The 24,131-nt window shown below is 45.3% G+C and overlaps 2 protein-coding genes across 3 annotated transcripts; both read right to left on the reverse strand.

Moving 5' to 3' along the window:
- Positions 1-396: 396 nt before the first annotated feature.
- On the reverse strand, positions 397-15,892 carry LOC123105502 (protein NO VEIN). 2 transcript variants are annotated; one of them, XM_044527583.1, is made up of 13 exons: positions 15,182-15,892; positions 13,954-14,288; positions 13,046-13,679; positions 11,455-11,559; positions 10,586-10,763; positions 8,610-10,415; positions 8,309-8,521; positions 5,843-8,110; positions 5,624-5,736; positions 4,987-5,371; positions 4,558-4,872; positions 2,470-2,727; positions 397-1,992 (listed from the first exon to the last, which is right to left on the reverse strand). In XM_044527583.1, exons 1-6 carry the CDS (start codon positions 15,782-15,784, stop codon positions 8,965-8,967), a joined length of 3,306 nt encoding a protein of 1,101 aa, XP_044383518.1. In that variant the 5' UTR covers positions 15,785-15,892; the 3' UTR covers positions 397-1,992; positions 2,470-2,727; positions 4,558-4,872; positions 4,987-5,371; positions 5,624-5,736; positions 5,843-8,110; positions 8,309-8,521; positions 8,610-8,964. The 2 variants fall into 2 exon arrangements, with proteins under 2 accessions (XP_044383518.1, XP_044383517.1); XM_044527582.1 differs by lacking the exon at positions 15,182-15,892.
- Positions 15,893-19,682: 3,790 nt separating this feature from the next.
- LOC123105503 (hydroxyproline O-galactosyltransferase GALT6) lies at positions 19,683-23,390 on the reverse strand. The gene is made up of 7 exons (XM_044527584.1): positions 22,407-23,390; positions 22,050-22,279; positions 21,662-21,949; positions 21,440-21,568; positions 21,177-21,350; positions 20,570-20,677; positions 19,683-20,297 (listed from the first exon to the last, which is right to left on the reverse strand). Exons 1-7 carry the CDS (start codon positions 23,203-23,205, stop codon positions 20,091-20,093), a joined length of 1,935 nt encoding a protein of 644 aa, XP_044383519.1. The 5' UTR covers positions 23,206-23,390; the 3' UTR covers positions 19,683-20,090.
- Positions 23,391-24,131: the final 741 nt, after the last annotated feature.

Consider the following 24,131-nt stretch of genomic DNA (forward strand, 5'->3'; position numbering starts at 1 on the left):
ATCTCTTAAGTTTTGAATAGAGCTTTAGAGAAAAAAACATGAGCTCTGGTTTCTGGAGAAATCGTCTTCGTTTGATTTGCCGAAGGGTGGGGTGTCACGTATTGTCATCGCTCCGTTCTCCACCATCGTCGCTACAGCCAGCCACATCTTCTCCGGCTCAACGCCGGTCGCCGCTGCAGAAGCTAAATTGGCCAGGCCCGTCACCATGCATCAACCTCATCCTAATCAAAGTGACATTCTCGAAATATAACATCATAAACAGGAAAGTTAGAATCCACCCGCATGGAACCAAGCGCAGCAACCGAGTGCTCAAATGTCCGCGTCGTCGCATGAAAGCTATTACTCGCCAGCATACGAGCATGTTAATAGTGAAAAAAAAGTGAACAAAACAGAAAAGACACGGAATCAGCGATGTTTAATTTCTTACTATTGCTATGGTGTTTAAATTCTTGACTATCGTTATGATCAAATACAGTTTCAACATCACCAATCAAACAAACCAACAGTTATGGTTATGTAGCCAACTATTACAACCGGTTACAAGTCAGTGGAGCAGAGCTCCAGGCACGAGATGACGATGTCATGTGTAACACGGATCCAGAGACATCACCAAGATCGTTTCCCAGAAAGAAGACATATTCGCTACATGCAGACAGGGATCAGGACCTGCTTGATAATCTCGCAACCTTGGCTCATCTCATCTCACTCTCCATACAGAAGGTTGGCATCGTAGACTGACAGGTCGGATCAGCCAACGCACCTGTCTCTCCTATTAAGGCTTCAGCGGAGATGGAGATCTCAGTGATTACCACCGACAAGTTCCCGCAATCACTTCAATCTCGTGCACATAGTCCGTCAGCGCTTGCTTCACTACCGGCGGGCAATCAAGAGAGCAAGATGCAACATTTTCTTCTGACAAAGTTTGTGTGGGTTTTTCAACATTTTAATATTTGCCATCTTTTCGCCAGACACCATGACACGGGCGATGCTAAAATCGTCCCCCTTTTCCAATGCAAACTGCCATTCCCTCGCTGTGATGTAGAACCAGTTTTTGTTTGAAGTTGTGGTTGCCTTCACCTCCACATACTCTATCCGATTATCTCCCCGGGTGATGATAATATCATACGGCAGTCCGGTTTCGGTGTCTGCATTAACCCACCTGACGTTCTTGGCCCCTAGCCGCTCAACCAAATGTTTGTAGGCTACAGCTTCACCAACCCTGCCAGTTTTTAGTAACTGGGCTGCGCGGAGCCTTTCCCTGTGTTCTGAAGCATTTGGCATTTTGTCACTGAAATCCATTACCTCAACCTCGCTAGGTGAACCGGTCCCGAGGTCCAAATAAGCAGGTGCACCGTCCGAGTTAATGGACATCATCATCTGAGGCTCGTCCAATGTTGCCACTGTGCTTTCTGTGTGTAAATTACTTTCTAGACTCGTATCCTCTTCTATAACCCAATCCTCGTCAAGCTGAACAGGAAACCAATTATCTTCTGTATTTGTGAGCTCAACATCATTCACCTCTGTATCTTGCAGGGGTCCAGGAAGCCAATTATCATCATTCACCTTTGTATCTTGCAGGGGTCCACGCTGACTTCTGCGAGATGTTCTAAAATCAGGAGCTGTTCTCCAATTATTAGGTGGCCAACTTGAAACAGTTCCGTCTGACCTCTGATGTTGTTTGTGAATATTGAGAACACAGGCGGATGAGGTTTCAACCGGTTTGGAATCAACACCTTGGTCGGGTACAAACTCTGGCACAAACGAGGAAGAAAAGGACCAAACCGCTTCATCTTCAGGCAATGCAGGCACATTCTGATTATTAACGACAAAAGACTCAACCTGTTCAGCTGAGGTGCCAGATTCTGCCATGGTTTTGACCATGTGCAGAAAATTCGCAAAGTGCAGATCAGGGGACCCATCAAAGAAAATTCTAGAAGTTTCCAGAAACAATGAATGTGAATCAGCTTCTTGCGTAGCATACAGAATATTTTCCTGAAAATAAATAACAGATCAAATCAACTGAACTTTAAAGCTCATGGCAGATGACATAACAGAGCAAAGCCTTAATCATGAAGTGCATCAAGCATTCAAGCAATGCCTCAGTTGCAGGAACTTCTTAAGGTCTTAATTTTGCATACAGTCGACAAAATGTCAGAAGGTCGATGCATGGCAGCACATTACACTTAATTTAACTATTTATCAGGTATAATTAGCAACCAAAGTTGGAGATTGCCAGTTATAGCATTATTCGGATGCAAAAGTACATCAGTATATTCAGTGGCACATCACTATATTCTTCAGCAGTGTCATAGGAGAGGGACCTGAGAATAAACCATCTAACTAAGCAAGCAATAGTCCATCGTAATTATCTAACAAATATGCAGTTAATATTCGGAAACAAAAGATTAGCAAGGAGGTAATCACTCACACTAGTTACCATAAAGGCGGAACAGAAACATAGGTACCAACCTGCAGAAGACAATTGCATTTGAATCTTTTCTTAGAAGAACTCTCATGTCCTTTAAGCATATACTTGTGGAACAACTTTTCAACGACAATAATCTGAAGATTGCTAAGCTTCATGATCTCATTTTGCTGAAAGTTGATATATGCATCTCTATGCGTCTTATAGATGTAGCGTTGCATATATGGTAACAGTCCACAAAGCAAAGTAGCCTTTTCCCTGTTGTCAGCCGTGCCATAGAATATTGCTTCACGATGCACAACCTATACAAAAGCAACAAAAGTGAATGAGAACAATACTTAAGATGCACACAAATTCAGGATATGCCACTCAATAAACCAAAGTTCTGAAAAAATAACCTAAACTTAATATGCAGCTCGTGCAGTTGCGGAAAATAAAGTACTATATACTTTAAAATATGACATGTACATATCAAGTATGTTACAATTTACAACATATAACCTTCAAATGCTGCTAGCCTATTACTAGCAGATATGAGTGAAGTCATAATGTGACCCTTGCAGTCAATTTTGACGACTGTGATGAAGTCATCATCCCCAGCAAGGCTATAAAGAACTAACATGTGTATAATGTGGAAGTGGTGGAAAGTAGAGTAACTTTTTCTAGTTAAAAATAAAGAAAAGGAAAGAAGCACGTGCAACCAGTAGCCATTTCTCTATAACAAAAATGTACAGTTTTACCAAATTTCTCGTCAATTATTCTATTATAGATGGAATCATAGGATGGAGCTTTCAGAATTTTACGTTCAGAAACTTGTGGGAAATTCCAATTGACTTTGCAGTTTCAACAGCATGGCACACACCATTACAACACCTTCCACCCTCATTTCTCGCTGCTACCACTTGCAGGATGGGTAGTGGTTCTAGTGGATGGTAGAAATTAACATTGTGAAGCACATGAAAAATTCACTTCTACCATAAAGAATTGCTTTAATTTATTGCATCACTCTATTTCCTTGTTGCCTTAAATCTTCTACTGTGGTCTTTTTTTTTCAAATCCCAAAAAGGTGTCACTTCCTACTACCCATTTGTACGATGAGTAGCGTACGGTAAAATAGTCGAAGGGCTGAGGCCAATCTTTATTAAGATCGGAGAGAACATTTACGAAGCAGCGAAGGTCGCCAAGGGTAAAAGCAGGCGAAGCTGTAGCAGAGCCTCGTGGCCAAACACCACAAACACACAACACCACGATTGCGCGAGCACCAGCAGCTAGCGGTAGCAACACATGCCACAGACACACAGCAGCACCACAGCAAAAGCACGAGCAGCCAGCTAGAAGGCCGCGGTGGTAGCAAAACACCCTGCCTCCCACCAGGGTCTCAGCTCCTCAATGACCGTGTCCACCACTCCAGCCAGGGTCAATGAGAGGCCGTTGAAGATTCATGCATTGCGCTCCTTCCATATGGGCCAATGCACCAGAATCACCACCGTATCAAAGTCCCTCCTAAGCAGCTTAGGGGCAAGCTTTCCTCGCACGCAGCCACCAATCGTACGGTATAAATAGTAGTAGTGAGGCGCATTACAATCTTTCTTGTACCATAGTAAACTTTATTTATCAAAAACATTGTTTTTATGCTAACTTCCATTTTCCGGTTCTCCTAGTCATTAAATAGACAGATATGGCCCTGGTAAAGCAGGCAGCTGATAGTACCTGTCAGGCGCCAACAAACTGGCCACTCTGTTCGGTTGTGATGCAAGGGATTGTTCGTTGTGACAGCCCGCTAAACCCGCTACAGCATAGTTTGCACTGTGCCGCAGCATTTTGGTGCAAATACATTTTGTATTTTCGTATAATTCATACGTTACATATTACTCAAGATGTGAAATATGCCCCGATCTAAAAAACCAAAATATAATATTTATGTTTCTGCAAACACAGCCAAGTGGATGCAGACATGGAGCATGCCTTGCGTCTAAATTAGCCAATGGCACATAGCAAACTTTACTAATCTTCTAATCTGTATTACTTTGCACAACTTCGCAGCTAAATGACGAATTACATACAACATTTCCAGCATTACATAATGTAGGAAAGAAGTCAATAAAGATATCATAAAACAAGAAATATATTACCTTGGATAAAGCTGGGATACCTAGGCTTTTCATCAGTGCAGCAACTCTTCCATGCAAGATTTGCTTGTCCTCAGAAGAAAGTGTACCAAATTGTATGAAGTCAACATCAATACAGTTCTGAAAGTGTTGTTTCAACTCATCATCATCTGACCAGCAAACAAGACCAAAAGATGGATGGAGAGAGACCCATTTATCAACCAGGGTTGGCAATATCGTTGTCTCCAGCTTCTGAAGAGAATCTTTCACATAAACTAGATCGTTCTTGTCATTCACAGAATGGATATCGGTAGCCCATCTCACAAATACACGGAAGACCTATGTACAATGTGGAAACGAAAGTTCATATTTTAAAGGCGTACAGCCAACAGTTGAGGCAATGACAAATAAAAAGACATAACTTTAGGTACTCCATGCACAAAAGCAACTTACCTGATGGGCTACTTGTGAAGGCAGTGCAACTTTAGATAGCCGTAAGAGCATCTCTACATAATCAGCTGTTGTTGGAACTTTTGGCACACCACATGCTTCCGTAAAGAATTCACAAAGGTTTGGATAGGTTGAGCACAGCATCCTTCTTGGGAACATTCTATTCTTCACCAAAACGAATTCCTCTGTCGTTTCAGAACAACCTGTTGGGTCATGCCAATAGAGATCTTTTGGGGATAAAAATTTACCATGTACGACCTCACTAGATCGAGCACGGATTAGTGGTGTAAATATAGATGAGCATGACATCAACTCCCGTTTGATGTCAATCTTTGCATCAGCTGCACCTTCTGACACGAAGGTATAGAATTTGCACATCTGGTCCACACTGAAGAAAAGGCAGGTCAACCATTAGAAATTATTTGACAAAAGAAAAATTGCAGGGTAGTGTGCGGTAAAAAACTACTACATGCCAATGGGATTGACCTGGAAATGTTCATATTAGTTCTTAAGCACATACCCACATTTTAAGCAACCACATGTATAGATTAAAATAGAAACATGGTAGTGTTTAGACTAGTAATCTTTACAGTTGCTTTGCATCTAAACATGGAGATCAGATTTTCTTTTAATGAAATACCTTGCGCTGAATGGAACTTGTGATGTCATCCATAAGTTCAGGGTCATTAAAGCGTCACTGTGGGATACATTTGTTTTGAATCCAATATCCTTCCTTAGTGACCTGCTGGATACCTGTTCCACAGAAATGAAGTTTCCAAGGTGAGTGGGATACGTGTTGGTAAGGATAAATAGAACACTTCTTTCTATTGGCTGGTAGGTAATAATAAAAACTACAAACCTGAGGTACAGCATATGGGGCCACACCACCAAGCAGGGAACGCACGTTTTCACAATCATAAAACAAATCCGTTGCAGTATGAAGGTCATAATCCACAGTTGACGCTATCCATTTGAAGCTTCTGATACATTTCATAAAGGATGACTCGACTGTTCTGCTTCCATCACAACTGGTCCCGCTTGTGAGACACCAAGCTTTTGCACTATAATGATCATCCCAGAAACTGTCAAGAACCTCCAGAAGATATATGCAATTTTCTCGGCAATTTTTTGAAGAAAATGATGATAAAATGTTAGCCAGTTCTGGTGACTCCCAGTCATACACTGTACAGGATGTTCCAGAAACACCACCTTGCAAAATTCTTCCTGCTATCAAAGAATCAACTTGGGATATGTTTTTCTCAACTTTCATTACATGCACAAAATCAGTCACACCCATCTCCTCAAAAAATTGCCTCCAACTTTTCAGCACAGATGGCAGCAAATCTGAACCATGATTCATCAAGTAACCACTATCAAGTTCTATCCATCTGATTTCAACATTCTGAAGTAGCTTGCCTATGTCCACAGGACTTCCATATTCTTTACTAAAGTGAATTGGTTCATCAGCTGGGCACTTGTAGCCATGGTTTGTAAGTAAGATGGGTCTACTTCGTAGTTCTGACATTATCTCTTCCTTCCCAAAATTACAGCTTGTACATGGAGACTGAAGATGAAGCATGATAAAACTCACATACTCTATCATCATCATCTTATCAACCTTCTTAGCATCTGTACCATTTGGCAAGGATGTGAGGATGTGATTTTTGATAATTTCATGTCCAGACAACTTTCGCACCCCGATTTTCAGAAGAATATCCGTCAGATCGTTAGCTCTCATTTCTTCTATAAGGTATTTATTTTTACAGGACACAGAGAAAAGCAATGGACTAACAAATCGAAGGTTACCATACAGAATTGGGAAATCCTTCATGCTACCTTTGCAGTCAGGTGTGGAACCGAGAATATCATGAGGCAACCATATAGGGCCATCTGCTACAGAACTAAATGAACCATCTGAAAGTGGAATGCATGGTAATTTCCTGAGAGCACATAAAAGATCACCTTCCAGGCTTGTTGTCGAGGGAATATTTTGAAAAGAACGTGACAGCGCCAAATGAAGATTTACAAACCAAGCACATAGCCATTCCATCCCCAGTGACTCAATGCAACCCTCAGTTCGGCAAATTGATGATACCATATCAATAAAAACATTTGGTCCATGATCGTGAATACCTAGGGCCCTTGATAATGTATCAGGTATGATGATATCTTTTGACAGATAACCAAGACCAAGATGCTGATGAAGTAAGCCATCAGAAAACAGCATTTTAGTCTGTTCATCCCAACCCCTTAATGTGTTGCATGGATAGACCCATTGCGAACTAGAACCCTCCAAAACCATGCACCTATTCAGACGTAACTTGGAAAGGATTAAGTGAGGGAGCTTGCAAAAGAATCCATGAACTTCTCCTGCTAGAGGAACAAAACTCATGAATGCTGTAACAGCCTTTCCAGGGCAACTCTGGAAGCAGGGAAGGGAACAAAAGGATTCTTGTGCACTGACAAACAAAGAGGGGAATTCGGATAACAACCACTGGTTCCATGCATTATCTGCATCCACTTCCTCTCTGGAAGAAGGTAAAACAAAATCCCCTTGAAGAATGAATTTAAGACCATAGTTCCTTAGAGGTAGAAAAGCGAACACAGGCTGTTGCTTCAAGTAAGGTTCATACTCTCCTTTCTCAGTCTCCTGCAAAGTAAATGCCAGAGCTATCTCTGTAGTGTGCACATCATGGCGTACAAGTGTGCCCTGTAACTTCTTACTAACTACCAACCAACTCATTATCTCATTCCCATGTGAGATCCTCACAATGCCATCACCAAGAGCCTTCCTTCTCATAACCAGCAGTGTGTCATTCACCACATTCTTAAACTTGATACAATTTAGTCGGTTAAGGAACAGAAGCAGAGATGGGTGGAGATCTGAAAACATGGATGCAATGGAGCACATGCCAGTGTCATCCCTGAATTTAGATCTGAAGGGAAGTAAAATGCAAGTATTCCAGCGGGAACAAGCGTCCTTGTCATCTTCAACAGATAACATTCTACTCAAAGAGCTAGTATTGTAGGGTGGAACTGCAGTTGGCAATACAAAACCAATCTGGCCGTCGGTAATGTCAAATTTCACATGGAAACCATTTGAATGGATCTCTGGAGCATCAGTTACCTGACATATTAGACAAGAACAAAAATGTGATTTTTTTTCCACATTAACTCGAGATTCCTACCCGAAATAGTAGATGGCAAAAAATCGAATGACTGATACAAAAAGAAATTCATGAAATCATAGATGGCAAAGCAAGCAATAGTAAAATCATTATGGCTTTATGGTGGTAATAATTGGAAATGATTCTATTAAACCTACCCGAAATACTGATTTAAATCCAATGCCCTTATTTCCAATATAACCCCTATTGGCTCCTTTCTTTGTTGAGTTACCAATATCGCAAAGAGCTCTAATGTTCTCAGCAGAAAAGCCCCTCTCATTGTTGAGAACAACAATACCATTATCCTGAAGAACGAATGCTAATGTGGGTTCAACATCCTCAAGATAAGTATTATCGTCAGCATTCTGTACCTGAATAGAGTAGGCAGATGTCAGCAAAAAACTGATCTTCGCACCAAACAAGCACAAAAAATGAACTAGTGCACAGAGTTAAGCTTACCAGCTCAAGAAGTAGGTGAGAATCCTGAGAGTATAATTCTTGTGAAAGACAATGCAGTGCTCGGCCAAGTCGAGCATGCTGCTTTGTCAACAAACTATTCTCGGTGCAGCTTAGAGCCTGATCCAAACCAAACTCATCACGTCGTATAGTCTCAATAACTAGAGCTGCTTCCTCGAGATTAATTTCTTCCCTCACGGGAGATTGGTTTGTATGCAATGCAGTTTCTGCCTTGACTCCAACAGGATTTAACATGTTCTGGTTTTCCTTATTATTCATAGAAAGAATTTGATCCTTTTCGCCAGGAAATGATTTAGTACTGTCATTCACCATATCAACATCATGAGGAATAAGCATGTTAAGAGTTTTCAAGTGTAGGTCCTTCAGATACAGCTGATGTATGCCCAGAAGAAGAAAGTGTTTCTGTCTTTGCACGACCTTCAGCTAAACAGAATTCACGATAATCTTCAACCCACTCGGTAATTCCAAGTGATAACCCAACATCATGAAGCATGCAAAGCTGCCAAGTTTCTGTGGCTTCATGTAAGATAACTGAATAGCAATTTTTGGTAACTGTTCGAAGTCCGGACAATAGTATATCTGCTGCAAGACTCCGGAATTCAGAAGGCAGATGACCAAGACAATCAAGGAAAAATTTGGCAACAAAATGAATAGTGCTGTCAATGTTTGTTAAGACATCAGACATGACATTTCTTGCAGAAGACAGCTGAGAGCTTTCTTGAACATGGCCAACAAAATGAGGAGAGCTGTCACGCTGTTCAGCACTTAGATTATGGGATCCCTCAGTCACAAATGGTTTGCCTTCAGAACTAGTGTTCATTGGATCCTTGTTGTTGTTCATTATGATACCTATTGCTCGTTGTGCATAACACTTCAGTAAGGAAATTGGAGTATTCGCAGAACCATTGTAAATGTGCAGCAAGGAAAGCAGCTTCACTGCCACTTGAAATGGTGAGCATTGAATAATGGCTTCTAAAAATTGGTCGACCGTTGCTGATGGATCTACTCTTATAAATCTACCATCTGTGGTCACGATGCAAGCTAGCTGTTGAACTAGACCCGCATTCAGCAGCCAGTGTATGAAGGAACCCAGTGAAGGAGCAAACAACATATCCCAATGTGACCAAAGAAGCAGATCTGACAACATTGGAGCCTTAAGTAAACAGTTAGTTGCTTCTCGTGAAGAAACTGTTTCAGAATAATAAGTTTGTTCAACAGAACTGTCCCTCTGCCCAACAACAGTATCATGCTCGCCTGGAGACATTCCAGACCACCGTTTCTCCAACAGAGAGATAGAAAACGTGATATTATTTGTGTGTGTGCTCCTTGACTGTCTCTCTATAGAACCTTTAAGTTCTTCCCCAGATTTGAATTGTGCAATATCAAAACTAATTGTCGGGAACTGCCTTTTGAGAAGCACAAGGAAACTATCCCCTGAAAAGTCGCCATCTTCTAGCCAGTTACCCTCGGCTTGGCAGAGTAGGACTTCAATTTGTTGCCGCAGTACAGAAACTTCCAGAGACGAAGAATCAGAGTTCCCCCGCTTCAACAAACTACTCAACTTAGGGGGGAAGTGATCACCATGTTTTCCCAAAAACTCAAGGAAAGTCCCATGGCCAAGAGAAGTAAATTGCTTGGCAGAAAATTGAGTAGCTACCCATATTTCACAATCATGAAGTGTCTTCAGGAACATAAAATTTTCCACTTTCAAAGCACCAGCTCTAGACACTCCACTGTTGGACTCAAAATATTCAGTAATTCTCCTGATGACATCATCAGCTGTGACATCTGCATGAACAAACACAAATGATAAGGGGGTATTTCTTTGTGTCAACTGTCAAGTGGTGCAGAAGCTGTTAGAGGTTGGTTCCAGTTCCATATCACAGAATTTGATTGAGTGCAAACAACTGAGACAAAAGAGAGCGAGTGAGAGTGAGAGAGTGAGAGAGAGAGATTACTGGGTCCAGGCTGATTGGCTCCTTTAGCAATGCATCTAGTATTTTCTTTACTCGGGGGCTCAATTTCCATAACCTCCGTTGTGGTGTTAGGAATAGGACTTGATGACAATTTATTCTCACTAAAGACATGGATCGCATCATAAATACTATCCAGCAGACCACAGGCCATAGATCTAACCTGCATATACATGACGCAGGACATTAAATATGATCACAAAATGCTACCAGAACTTTTCAGCAACAGATACAAAAAAATAAGGAAGAACTGCAAGCTACCAATCAGGACACAAGCTATCCTCTCGAGAATGTACCCTAGAAACATAAACTAACAAAAAGAACTGATTTTTTTAAGACATAGACAATACACATCTACAATGTCACAAAATGTGAGGTCCAAATTTGAAATACAGCTCAAAAAACAAAAAACAAATTTAGCTCTGATAGTGCTAGTGGGCCCAATTCGAAATACGTTCGTAAAATAATTTGCCTTATTTGTTTCTCGAGCTGTGGGTCAAATTTGAGTGTGAATTTTTGTTTCATGGTAAATATATGCCGTTCTCCATGCTGAATTATTTTCAGATTTCTTTTACGACTTTTAGCTTGTGTTTTCACCTTGGGCGAACCCACCATAAGAGTTGGTGCACCGGATGCATTCACACCTCATCATACAAGTACAAGCCACGTATGCTACACCTGCAGATCTATTGGCTCACATCAGGAAATTTATGATACCGACCCTAACTAATCTTAACTTTGAAGTGCATTCTATGTGTAGCAACTAAAAAGAATGAAGCCGTTTTGCAAACAACATATCTGGTTAGTAGATCCACTTGTAATGTAGGAGTTGGCTGAAAAAGGAATCAACTCACTGCAACATTTAGGAAGCCAATGCCTGGGTATTGCGAGAAGAAATTTATCATTTTCCTCTTTTCTTCTGGTGTTTCTGTATAGTAATTTGCTATCAATTCCAAAACCTGCATCAATGAGAAGTACAAAATAAATTAGATTTGGAAATAGTAAAAGGCCCTACTGAAACTGAAAACACCTATATTCTGCTGAATAATTGATGGTATTGTTCGAATTTTAGAGTTAAAAAGGGCAGCCGAGTGCATGTAGCTCCCGCTTGCGCAGGGTCCAGGGAAGGGTCCGACCACTTTGGGTCTATTGTACGCAGCCTTTCCCTACATTTCTGTAAGAGGCTAAGATGAAGAAATTGTATCCAGAAAACATCGAAGGAGTAAGAAAAATATCAGAAAAAATGATAGAAACTAGGGAGAGGGGAGCTAACAAGTACTCCCTCCGTTCACAAATACAAGATGTTCTAACTTTTTTTCTGAATCGGATGTATATAGACATGTTTTAGTGTGTTTGTTCACTCATTTCAGTCCGTATGTAATCCATACTGAAATATCCAAGACATCTTAGATTCAGAAAAAGGTTAGAACATCTTATATTTGTGAAAGTGGGTAGCATTTTGTAAAGGAAAAAATAGTTGAGGTCCATCCAGCAAAAATATGAGGGCAGGCCTGGCGCAGTGGTGAAGTCCTCCCCACTTGTGCCAAGAGGTCCTGGGTTCGAACCAGCCTCTCTGCATTGTACTTTGCAGGGGTAAGACTAGATTCTTATAATCCCTCCCCAGACCCCACCTTGTGTGGGAACTTCTATGCACTGGGTCTGTCCTTCATCCAGCAAAAATATATGCACTGTTTTTTACACCGAAAGACTCATGATCTGACCAAGCACAAATAGAATTAAGATGTGCCGCCCAGATTTGAATACCAGGATTGAAACAGTTGGAAAAATATTGGTTCAATCTGTCTGACCAAGGACAAAAAACTCCAGGCCAAAATATCATGTATGTAAACCATCAGCAGAGAAAAAAACACAAATAAACACAAATAATCGGCAGAAAGACAAGACACACAGTCTTGCAGGTTTCCATGGAAATCTGGGCATCCACCTTCATCCAACTACCAGGCTGGATCGAGGAGGGATGGCCAGATCCAGGCATGGTAAGGTGGGGATCTGGCTTTTCCCGAGCTCAAGTGCGGCAGCATGGACCACGATGACCCCAGCCTTAGTGGGGATATTTGGCGGGGGTCTCCCCCACCCCAAATATAGCTCTCGCCATCGAATCACCGACACCGCTGCTGATGTGCCAAACCGTGTTTATCAATGGAGCAGAGAGGAACATGAGAGAAATCAGTGCCTCGGTGGAGTGTTGGACCACTTCCTTTAAATTGAGTAGACCCACATGCTATGTATTCTGTTGGTATTTATGTTTGTATTTGTAGCCAAAGAGAAAGCAAGCACAGATTTTTTTTATGCATATGCAGAGCCCAGATTCCGAGCTCAATGGAGCTTGAGGGCTGAAAATCCACACTCTAATAAATGTAACTATAGTTCACAACTATTCAGACAACAAGGATTTGACCATAAGTAAACAGCTAGCAAGCATACCTGTTGAACTGAATGTTCACGGCATGCTTCTTTCCAGGTTGTTATGAATTTCTCCAGCTTGCCTGTACTTAGGAAGCAATTAGGCGATACTTCTTTCTTTTTTATTTGAATCTTTTGCCGCTTATTGGGCTGTTTGCACAAAGAGCTAGGAGTCCCGTTTTCCTCATATTTCCTTTTGTTTCTTGAATGGACATTTACTTCATTCGCTTTTACCTTGCTGCTCACTATAGCTGGTTTTTTACTCTGATCTGATTTCAAACCAAGACGTTTAATTTCTTCTGCTGTCGAAGGATAAGGGCAGCCACTGACACTTTTATCAACATCCTTTCTGTCAACAATATAACAGCTATCTTCGCTCTCACTGTCCTCCACGGCATCCTTCGAACTACTACCGTCATCAACTTCATCACCGGCTGAATCAAAACGAATATGTTTATTGATGCCTGGTAATTGCTTTATACGGCTAGTTATATCATCGAACCTCTTGTCCAACTCCTGCTTCCCCGAATGAAAGTCTGTCTGTTTTGGTAGATCCTTCTCACAAGTGCTATCACGAGAACCACTAGTCTTGCCTAGATGTTTAATTGCAGCAACTTCATTTCTTCTGGCCTGTCGGAGGAAGGAAATGTGCAACCTACAAAACCCCCCAAAATCAGAAAAATTATATATTCTGGTGCAAAGTAAAGAGACAAAATAGTACTCCCTCCTATCCATATTACTTGTCGCTCAAATGGATGTATCTAACACTGAAATATGTCTATATACATCCATTTCAGCCACAAGTAATATGGATCGGAGGGAGTAGCAGGAAGGCTGAAGGAAGTCATTTCTATCTCAAAGTACACACCAGTACCAGCATTGGAGCACACAAGGAAAGTGAACATGTGCCTAAAAGAGAAGGTACATACCCCAAGCTCTGTACGCGCACGCCGAGTTTCTCCTTCCCAGAGACCGACTTTTGTTCCGCGAGATAATCCAAGAAGCTTTCCGCTGTGACTTTCTCCTTGGAATTATCGATAAACTTCTGCAGGCAACTGATAATCTCCTCGCTACTAAGCTTAGGCACCTTGGATAAATCAGCAGGTACAAAAAAATAATGTGCAACAAGTGGATGCTGAAGAAAAGGCCCCAACCCCAGCTCTTCGAACTGACCAATACCCTCGTTCTTGCATATCTCAACCTCCAGGTCATGAATAGATACGATTTTTCTTGCTGCAACATAACAATGGATGAATGTGTTCACCTGACAAACAACAAACCAAGTCCATGTAAAGTCAAACAGCAGATAACCATGTGCAGTTCTCCCAAATATACTTAGTGATGATTTGACCATTAGAAAGAGCTCTGCAAGCTTTATGCTGTCGCAGAAAATGAGCAAAAAAGAAGCATTCTGGCACTTGTTACAAAATGAGCAAGCATTTAAGCAGCACTGTCTACAGAAAATGAGCAAAAAGAAGCATTCCCGCGCTTAATTTAACATGAGCAAACTAACTTTGATCATTTACCCAACGTTCAATTATTGCGAGAAGAGCCATAGTGAATTACAATGCTATGCTATGGCAAGGGAGCATATTAGTTAGGTTTCCTTTTCCTTACTCTTCTGTTTCTACATAATAGCAGAACAGAAGGTGCTGCGGAGTTTAGCACATGGTAAATTATCTGATAAGATGAGAACATGTGACGAAATTAACAAAGCAGGCATGGAACGTGCACAAGTCTGGGTGCAGTGCACTCTGCAAACATACTGGCAACTTCACCAAACACAGGGCAACAATCTCAGCGCCACTTGTGTTTACAAATGAAATCAGAACAGAGTAGTGCACGATATCCGGCATGAGACGAAGGCCTATATAAGCATGACAAAGCTAGTAAAAGAGGGAGAGCAGGGCACACGGCAGCGCCGCACCCTGTCAGTTTGCCTCATGGTGCCAACACATGGCAGTTCAATTATGAACTGGAGCGCAGAAGAAGCAGAGTTTGCAGGGTTAACAACGTTTTTTTCTGAACGAACCAAGCTCCAGCAATTGCAGATGAAATCATCTGTAAATTCAAAACAGAACATGTACGAGCCTTGCGAGGTAACGCAGTCGCGTAAGGTGCGAGCTACCGGGATCTCAGCCGAGCAGGAATACTGACCTTGCCCTCGATACTGAAGAGTTCGCGCAGGACGGGCACGTCGTGGAGATGGACGCCGAGGGACCCCCACGAGTCCGCCTTGAGCGCCACGAGCGCCGCCTGGGCCACCTTCCACCCGGTGACGCCCTGGCCCGCATGCGTGAGCTCGTCCCGCGCCTTGGTCGCCGCCGCCTGCGCCCTCTCGAGGGCCGCGGGGTTCCGCGGCGGCGGCGGCGGCTGCTGCTGAGGCGGGGCCGACGAGGGCGAGGGGTTGGGCGGGCGGTGCTGCACGTTGGGGGTGGTAGGGCTCTGGGCGTAGCCGGGGGAGGGGAGCGGCGGCTGCTGCTGGTACTGCTGATGCTGATGCTGGTGCTGATGCTGCTGGAACTGCTGCTGGTGGTGGAAGGCCGCGGCGAGGGCGGCCTGGTTCTGGAGGAGGAGGTGGGGGAGCATGAGATGGAAGGGGTCCTGCCCGAACTGGGGGTTGGGGGCGAAGGGGTAGGGGTTCATGGCCGCGGCCGCGGGGTCGGAGGCCGAGGCGGCGCCATGCCACGCGGCGGCGAAGGCGGCGGCGCGCGGGTCGAAGCCGTGCGGCGGCATCTGGGGGTTGCCGCGGCCCCTCATCGGGGCGGCGGGGGGTTTCGGGCGGCGCGGCTAGGGTGGGTTGGGAGGCAGAGGCGGCGCCGATGGCGTGAGGTGGAAGAAGGGAAAAGGGGAGGAGGTGTGACCTCCGTGGACACGCGCGCTAGGGCGGCCTGGGCTGCGGGATTTTATCTTGGTTTACACCTCTGCGCAGCGTTGCGGGCTTCGGGCTGGGCCGGTCACAAAAATCGGCCGCCTGTCTTCATGGGGTTCCGACGTCACATTTTTTTATTCTTAGAAATCTAAAAAAAACACTTTTGTACTTTCCTTTTTCTTCTGAAAACATAGCTTCTAGGAGTAATAGCTAGGCCCCTTAACTATTTTTAAAGCACATGAAACTATGATAGCGTTGTGATATACTCCCAACGCTAGCTGTCGTGGCCATATAACTTCCTTACATGTCACCGCTTGCGTTCCCCTCCTCTTCCCCATCTCGTGGCCTCATCGGGGCAACATCAATGGCTTGGTGCCGGCGATGGCGTGTTGGGATAAGGTATCTTCGTTTTTCCTGCCTCGGCGACGCCATATTCGGTGTCAAGGAAGGGCATGTGATAGTTTGTGTCCCTAGATTTCTTCATATCTTGGCGGTTGATGCGTCTTTCAAGGAGAGCTACTTGCCCGACTTTTGATTGCAAGTCCGTATCGCGTCGGATGACTCTTCAACCAACATTGCTTCGGCGATTTTTAAATCTCATCGCAAGTGCGAATGTGTATTGATGTCTTCAATGATTATTTCAAGGTTCGGAGGGTCCTTAAACATTACAAAGACTTGTGCTCATATGTTATCGTCGACAAGCAAACGACTCAAGTAAGAGAGCATCCATGTGGTAGGTAACTAAGTTTTTTCAGTTTCAGTCGATTGACTCTAGTTGTTCGATTCAAGCCAATGGTCGCCTCGTGTTATTGTTTCACCGATGGTTTCTCTGCCCAACTCATCACACAGTCACGGCGCCATGTTCCCCCTGGCTCCCCTCCCTCCCTTCCCAATGTCATCTCCCCATCTCAAGCTCAACTACCATCTAATCTAAGTCCCATTTAGAACGAAAGCCCCCAACCGACACTTCTAAATCCTCGTCCCAATCTCCGACGTGGTCCTAGCTTGGTCTCGCCATTAGCAACGCGGCCAGCCATGTCGCCTTCGCCTGGCCTCAAAAGTTCGCACTACATCTACTAAAAAATCGACCAATCTGAAAAATATTCTCAGATGCCTAAGGAATAATAAATCCGCTAAATAACAACTAGTAATGTCACTATGTCTAGCTCCCCAGACTGGCTGGCTTAATGTGGCTAAGAGCAACTCTAACTAAGTTGCCATATTTGTAGTCGTCATATTGCATATGAAGCCTGATCCGTAATATCTTGAAAGATGGCCAGGTGACGTGCAAACTCAGAGTCACCATATCCCAACCTTCATAATATACTTTTTCGTTATCTTTATTCAACCACTTGAATTGAATCCAAAAGATCATATTATTTCAAATGTAATTATGCATAAAATGTTAAACAAATAGCATGAAGAAAGGCATTAGAGTTAAATCAACATGTACAAATCACATGTTGGCGTGTGCACTGTCCAGCTCTGGCATGTGCCCTTGCTTCAAAGGACCTGGAACATATGATCGTCATCTGCATCTTCTCAAAAAATGCTCGCTCACTAGATTCATGGTGTTTCGGATCCAACATGATGAAATGATTCTCCTCGGATGTCTGTTCATGTGTCACCCCACACTCCTCAATTTCAAGTCTACGCGCCTTCATCTCTTCATGGTGTCGCCTGCACACTTGCATAGCATCCTACCTCGTCCTTTACTATTGGATCTTCTTCTCCTTCATCTCGAGCTTTTCTTACTTCCTCTTCTTCGTGTACTCGTTCCTTGTCCTCATCGAGACACTAATCTTTCTTTTCATCACCTCCACCTCTCATTATCTCTTGAGTTTCTCCTTTGTTACCTTCCTCTTTTCAGGTCGACCCATGTCAGAGGCAGGAGCGGGACCTATAGGCACCATTTCCTCTCCATCACCATCATCATCTTCACCATCGTCCATCTTATAAGAGAAATTATGCACTCCATTTTTTAGAGAACCGTGATCATTTCTCAATTTCTACTTCTCGTTGCCTTCCAAGATATGCCAGCAATATACGAGGCCAACACAATTTGCCCTTTGACTCGGCCACTTATTGTGCCTCTCCTGGGTCATATAATCCTAAGAGATACAAATGCTCAAATTGATGTGAATGCTCGATAAAATGCAAATGTGGCAATAAAAAATTAACAAGATTGATTACATATTGCTCAATGATGACACTGCTAGGAGAAGTGTGCTTCACTTTCTCCAAACAATCAACCCAACAATTGCACATCTTTTGATCGTACCCCATCAGTTTGTGAGATTTGAGGGTATGTTTTGTTGGATGCCCAAGGTGATGTTTGAAATGCTCCTAGATGCACTTCCAATAATTTGCGCTTATTTGATCTTTTCCGGCAACCACGTCGAGAGAGATCTTTTGTCACCCCCTCACAACAACAATGTCATCACTCGCGGTGTAGCTTTCATCCCGGATTACTTTCTTCCTTGACAAGCTGGAGGGTTGGGATTGATCAAATTTTGTATCACGATTCTCCGCATCCATTTGATCTATGCGATGCACCCACAACATCAAAATCATTTGTGCCACTGGACTCACCCATCATACTCTCGATAAATGATTCGTCCTTGATGGTCAACCCCCCAAAATCACAAAATCCTTGCTAAATCACAAACATTGCACATTTGCCAACATTTTTCCACAATCATCTCGCATTTGATTGAACAAATTGAATACAAGCAAAGTATCGCTTTTTTTTACCTCCATCGTCGTTTCACCCGCGTCGGACTGTGAAGGCGCCTGAGTTTCACCCGCCGTCGGGATGAAGAGAGGAGGGACTCGAGCGCTGTCTGACGTCTTCTTATTATATTTCTTCATTGATGGTTGTGCAACACAAACGGGGGAAGGCCAATGCATGCGGTGGCATAGGGGTTGTCACCTCTAAGCCTGACTCATCACCAACAGGATGGACGAGGTGTTCGCCTAGGTAGTGGTGAATCGTAGGCAAAGGCGCAACGCCCGTTGAAGTCATGGGATCTGACTCCAAACCAACTGACTAGGAAGCGGTGGTTGAAGCGGCATCCATGGCGTTGTTAGTTGGGATTGGGGACGGAAGGAAGCGGCACCGGTGGCGCTACGGCGAGGGAGGGGAGGTGGCAACGCGCGGGCAGGAAGAGCGAATGGGGAAATGTTACTGGCGCCAAACCATTTTCGAGATGTAATGTGCCCTAAATAGCCTCTCCCCAACTACCAAACATGGAGGCTTGTAGACTCAATTGGAGCGGCCTCCAAAAATTATGCCGGATGGCGACTTTGCTAGACCTCACGGTTTTAGCCAGAATTATCGTGCTGACAACTATTGTTGCGATCGGGCACTTTTGGCAACTCTACTAGAGTTGCTCGCTCTATGTCAGCTAACCTGTATGAGCTGTCAAATTCAATATTGGCCGACTTACCTCTCTACGAGTCGGCAAATTTCAGATAAGGGCATGCTACAGTGCATACCTGCGGATGCATGGTACACGATGACGAGGAGAGCTGTTGCAGTGTTCAACTGGTCGTGTACAGTAAAAATGATCTGGGTCACTCAATTTAGATCCGGCGGTTCAAAGTGAACCAAGTTACCTGTGACCTTGGCCACACAAAGTCGGCCAAGCCGAGGCCGTGCTAGACTAGTGCTGACAGAAAATAGTGCCATGTTCATCGGTAGAGACAGATACTGCAGCACAACAACGTGCAAATCCTACAATGACAGGCCCATGTGCGGGCCAAATCCATGGCAAAGACAATGACTGAAACCAACTCACTAATTGATTGTAAACTCGCAAGATTGCTCTTCTGTGCCTGATGGGTTGTTCACGACCATTAACCACAATCAGCCACTCAAAAAGTAACAGTATCATTTCATCTAAGCTTTTCTTCCATTAACATTTACAGCCGCAGTTCTTGAGCAGTCAGAAATTCTATATATATGGGAGAAAGAGGAGCACCACAAGCCGATCCAGAAGAGTCCCTACAAGCTGCCTCTTCGTTCATTCCCTCGGTCGTTTCTAGCTGAAACTCGGCCCATGTCATCTCTAACAAAATGTAAAATTTGCCACCAAAAAGTACTCCTTCAATCTCGGGCTCGGGACCATCAGCAGCAGATATGGATGATTAGCAACACCAAAAAGGGGTCAGGTGCCACCGGTTCCCTCATCGCTATCTCATGTTGCAGCACCGTGGTCTCCCAGCCTGCAGCTTGTCCCACAAACACAGCATCTGCCTGGGTGATTGGTAATGCGCGGTGTAGTAGTCGTCTATGCATCCAAATTGACAGAACTTGACGCTGTGCACGTATTCGACGGGTCTGGTGTTGTTGAAACGGCCCACCCACATTCCCATGCTCACGTCTTCCATTTTGAAGAGCTGCACAGCAAGCAAAATGTGAATTAGTCATCTGATTTTTATTACCAGAAACGAACTAGTGGTCTGTCCATGTTTTTATGTCCAGATTCTCTTCTTTCCAACCCGGTTCAAGTTATCTTGTGCTTGGAAATCTGCAGAGTTTTTTAATATGGTTTTACGGCTGCTCCACTGGGAGCACAAACATAATCTGGTGAAATTCTGGTTCATTCTGGTGATATGCAAATTGTTGACTAATTTCTGTAGTATGCGGGCCAGGAGCATTTGGATCTTACCCTTAATTTATGATCTGTAAATTCTGAAACAATGGAATCTGCGATATCAGCAGATATAACATATCCAGGACCATTTGCATATGTTGGATAATCCTCTTCTGGCCACTCCTGTCAAGTACAATAGAAAAGCAGAGATAAGAAATATGTGCATTTAATGCGGACACCATATGCTGCTTTTGGTTAAAGGGGTAACTTGATTGGAACTTAAAGTGGAAAAGCATAATAGACGTGTCTAGTATTCAGATAGTACTACCTGTTGAAATTCAGAGTAATTACCTACTGGAAAATATGAAATTATGACAGGAAGTCTGAGGCAGCACACAATAACTTTGAGAGTAAAGTTGTGCATTCTTCCTACAGATTTATTCAGCCTCTAGCAAGCAACAAAGCAAACTGTCCTACTGGCAGGAACTAATGACTGCATCTTTTATAGCAACTTTGGCTCATACATAAATTACAGCGAGGGACAAGTACGAGAACTCATCTATTTTAAATAAGAACAGAAAGATAAATAACTTCTGGACTGTTTGCTACAGCAATGTAGTGAAGCACTAACTTAATAAACCAATGAAAGAAAAAAAGGACAATCACAACTCTTCAAGTTTACCTCGTAAGTAACAGCCCATTTCCCAATGCGCAATGGATTGTGGCGATAATTCATGTTCCCTATATAAAAACTTCTACCGGTCGGTATTTTCTTAACTTCAGCCATTACTGCATTAAGTCTAACAAAAGTATCATCATCACACTTCATTATATATTTTGCAGAGACGGCGCGGACCTGAGAGAAAAAGGGTTCATTGGTGGCAAATAGTCAATACAGCGACTTAATTAGCAAATTTGAAAATGGGTACTAGCTCTTACACATACCCCATATTCGCATATCGCAACCGTCTTCAGAACAACCAAATCATAGCTGTCCATGAATGGCACAATGACAATGTCCCCAAAATATTCTGCTTCCTTTTTCAACTCTAGATTCACTTCCTTTCTGGCATGCTGCAGAAAAGATAATTCAAAAGCTCAAGCCCATAGATAGTGGAGTACACAGCTAGGAATTACTAACCATAGATTGAGTCTAACAAAAATTACCAGCGCAACAAAAAATCGAGCGACGACATTAGAAGTCTTCTGGGCAGCAGACATCCATGTCTTGCGAGCAGCCATACGCTCTGCAAAATGGTTGCCAGCTGACAGGATGCCGATGAATATCTCGGCTGGTTCTTCTTGTAGGGGAGGGGCCTGCCAAGCTGGAAACATCTCGAGGTGTTTCTGCGGTGCAAAGCTAGGATGTGTAGTGGGCAAAGTCCCCGCAAACACTGATTGCACATCAAGGTCCCCATTCAATGATAGGCCAGTAGCATCCTCAAGCCCAAACCCCTGCAAACACCACCAGAGACAAAAGTTAGCCACAGTGCCCCACCATTTTAACATCTAATTATGCTTCTCATATCTTGATGAGCAGAGAGTTGGCACTTACGATGCGGTACGGGAATGACGTCACATGCCGGCCATCAACATTCACATGATATCCCTCCAATCCAGCGGTGAGAGTAAGAACGAAGAGGCGGTCCTCCACAAATGGGTATGGCCAAGAACTAGAAACCTTCTTGGTGCGGCCAATGAGGTGATTCAACCACCATGTCGTCTTAGACTCGTTGGACTGATCTTCGTCCTGAATCCACTTCTCACACTTGACCATCCCATCCACTGAACAACAATTCAATCAATTCTATCGTCGTACAGCCAAAATACTCAATAACAGAGTAGCTAAACAGTAGTAGTAGTAGTATTTGATCAGGCAACAACAAACCAAGAGAAACAGGGTGTGGCATACCAGTCTCCTCGTCGGCACGGGACATCCATCCCTCGCATCGGAGCGAGGTGCCCCACTGCATGCGGTAGCAGGTGTTCTGCTCGATGACGGGCTTGCCGCTCCAGTCGCCGCGGAGGCGGGGGTTGAAGTGGAGGATCCTGGGCGGGTCCTCGCCGTCCACCGTCTTAAGCCCCTGCAGCTCCATCATGAACTGGGAGACCATGAGGGGCTCCTCCCCCTCCCTGAGCTGCGCGATCTTGGGGTCCCGCTCGGGGTGCGCGGCGTAGGGCGTGGCGGCGACGGTGATGTATGACCCGAGCGTGAGCCCGCACGGCAGCTCCACGGTCCGCCCCCGGGCGCGGAAGTCGTCGCCGGCGAGCACGATGGAGTGCGGGCACTTGGCCCTATCCTCGTCGTCCAGCGGGTCCGGCAGGGAGGCGCCCCCGAGGGCGTAGAGGTCGGCGAAGACGCGGGCCCCGGCGGCGGCGGCCTCGGCGGCGGCCTTGCGCAGCGAGCCGCCGGCGCGGGAGGAGTTGAGGCGGGCGAGGTCGAGGCCGGAGACGATCCCCGACGGCGCCGCCTCGAGGGCCTCCCGGTGCGCGCGCACGGAGGGGCGCGCCGGCGCGGCCCGCCCGCCCGCGTCGCCGTCGACGTGCAGGTGGCGCGCCCCCGCCCCCGCGGCGCCGGGCAGGGGCAGGGAGGGCGGCGAGGCGAGGAGCACCTGGAAGAGCGCGTAGGCGAGGATGAAGAAGGCCGCGAAGCCCTGGACGGCGCGGCGGCGGGAGGGCGCCGACGCGGCGGCCGCCATCCCCCTCCGCATTGCAAGCCCTAACCCTAGCTGGGAGGAGGCGAGAGGGGGGCGGCCGGAGCCGCGGGTGCGGGTCGGGAGGGGGGCGAGCCGGGCGGAGCGGAGGCGGCCCACGGACGGAGGGATGGATGGAAAGGGAACGGGAAAGCCGAGGCCGCGGGACGGGCGTGGTACGTAGTACGTGTCTGCCCGCTGCGCTGTTGTGAAGAGACAAGAGATGATCGACGGTTTCCGCCTCGTTCAAACCGATGCGGGTCGCATTATTCTAGCGCTATTTTTATTGTGATTGCGAAAAGCAGCGCGCCTAATTTACTCCGTACCAGCGCGCACACAGTGGGTTCGGCGGGGGAGGAGGGTGGCGTCGCCTGGGCTGGGCGCACGGTGGATCCGCCTGCTGCCGTGCCGTGTACGTGGGGGCAGCGGGGGGCAGCGCTGTGCGTGGAGCCGTGGACTGAGCGCGTGGACGGCGTACGCGTGGGGTAAAGCGGCGCGCGCCGGCGCTGGGGTGGGGGTGGGGTTGGGGCGGGCGAAGCATCCCGTGCGGTGGGGGCGCGCGCTGGGTTGACCGGCGCTCACCTGGGTCGGGCGTTGAACATTCGCACGAGTAATAATAAATCCAAACGGAATGATTCCATGGAGCGATACGGTCCCGTAAGGTTCACTCTGGGGCGTGCACGGGCGGCCGCTTCTATGTGCGCCCCGTCTTTGTTTGTTCGTTCGATTTTTTGAGAAACCTAACGAGAGAACGTTCCCAGATTGGTCTTGACGGGCGAACGACACGCCATGGCATGAATGTGGTCCTAGGAGGAGGAGAGTCTTGGGAAGATGGCGCCGTCGAGACTGCCTACGGGCGGAAGAGGCGTTACTGGAGGAAGGAAATGAGTCGTCGATGATGGGGGTGGTGGAACACCGCCGATAGAGCGAGGGATGAACCGTAG

The sequence above is a fragment of the Triticum aestivum genome, chromosome 5A, assembly GCF_018294505.1.
Source record: "Triticum aestivum cultivar Chinese Spring chromosome 5A, IWGSC CS RefSeq v2.1, whole genome shotgun sequence".
NCBI lineage: Eukaryota > Viridiplantae > Streptophyta > Magnoliopsida > Poales > Poaceae > Triticum > Triticum aestivum.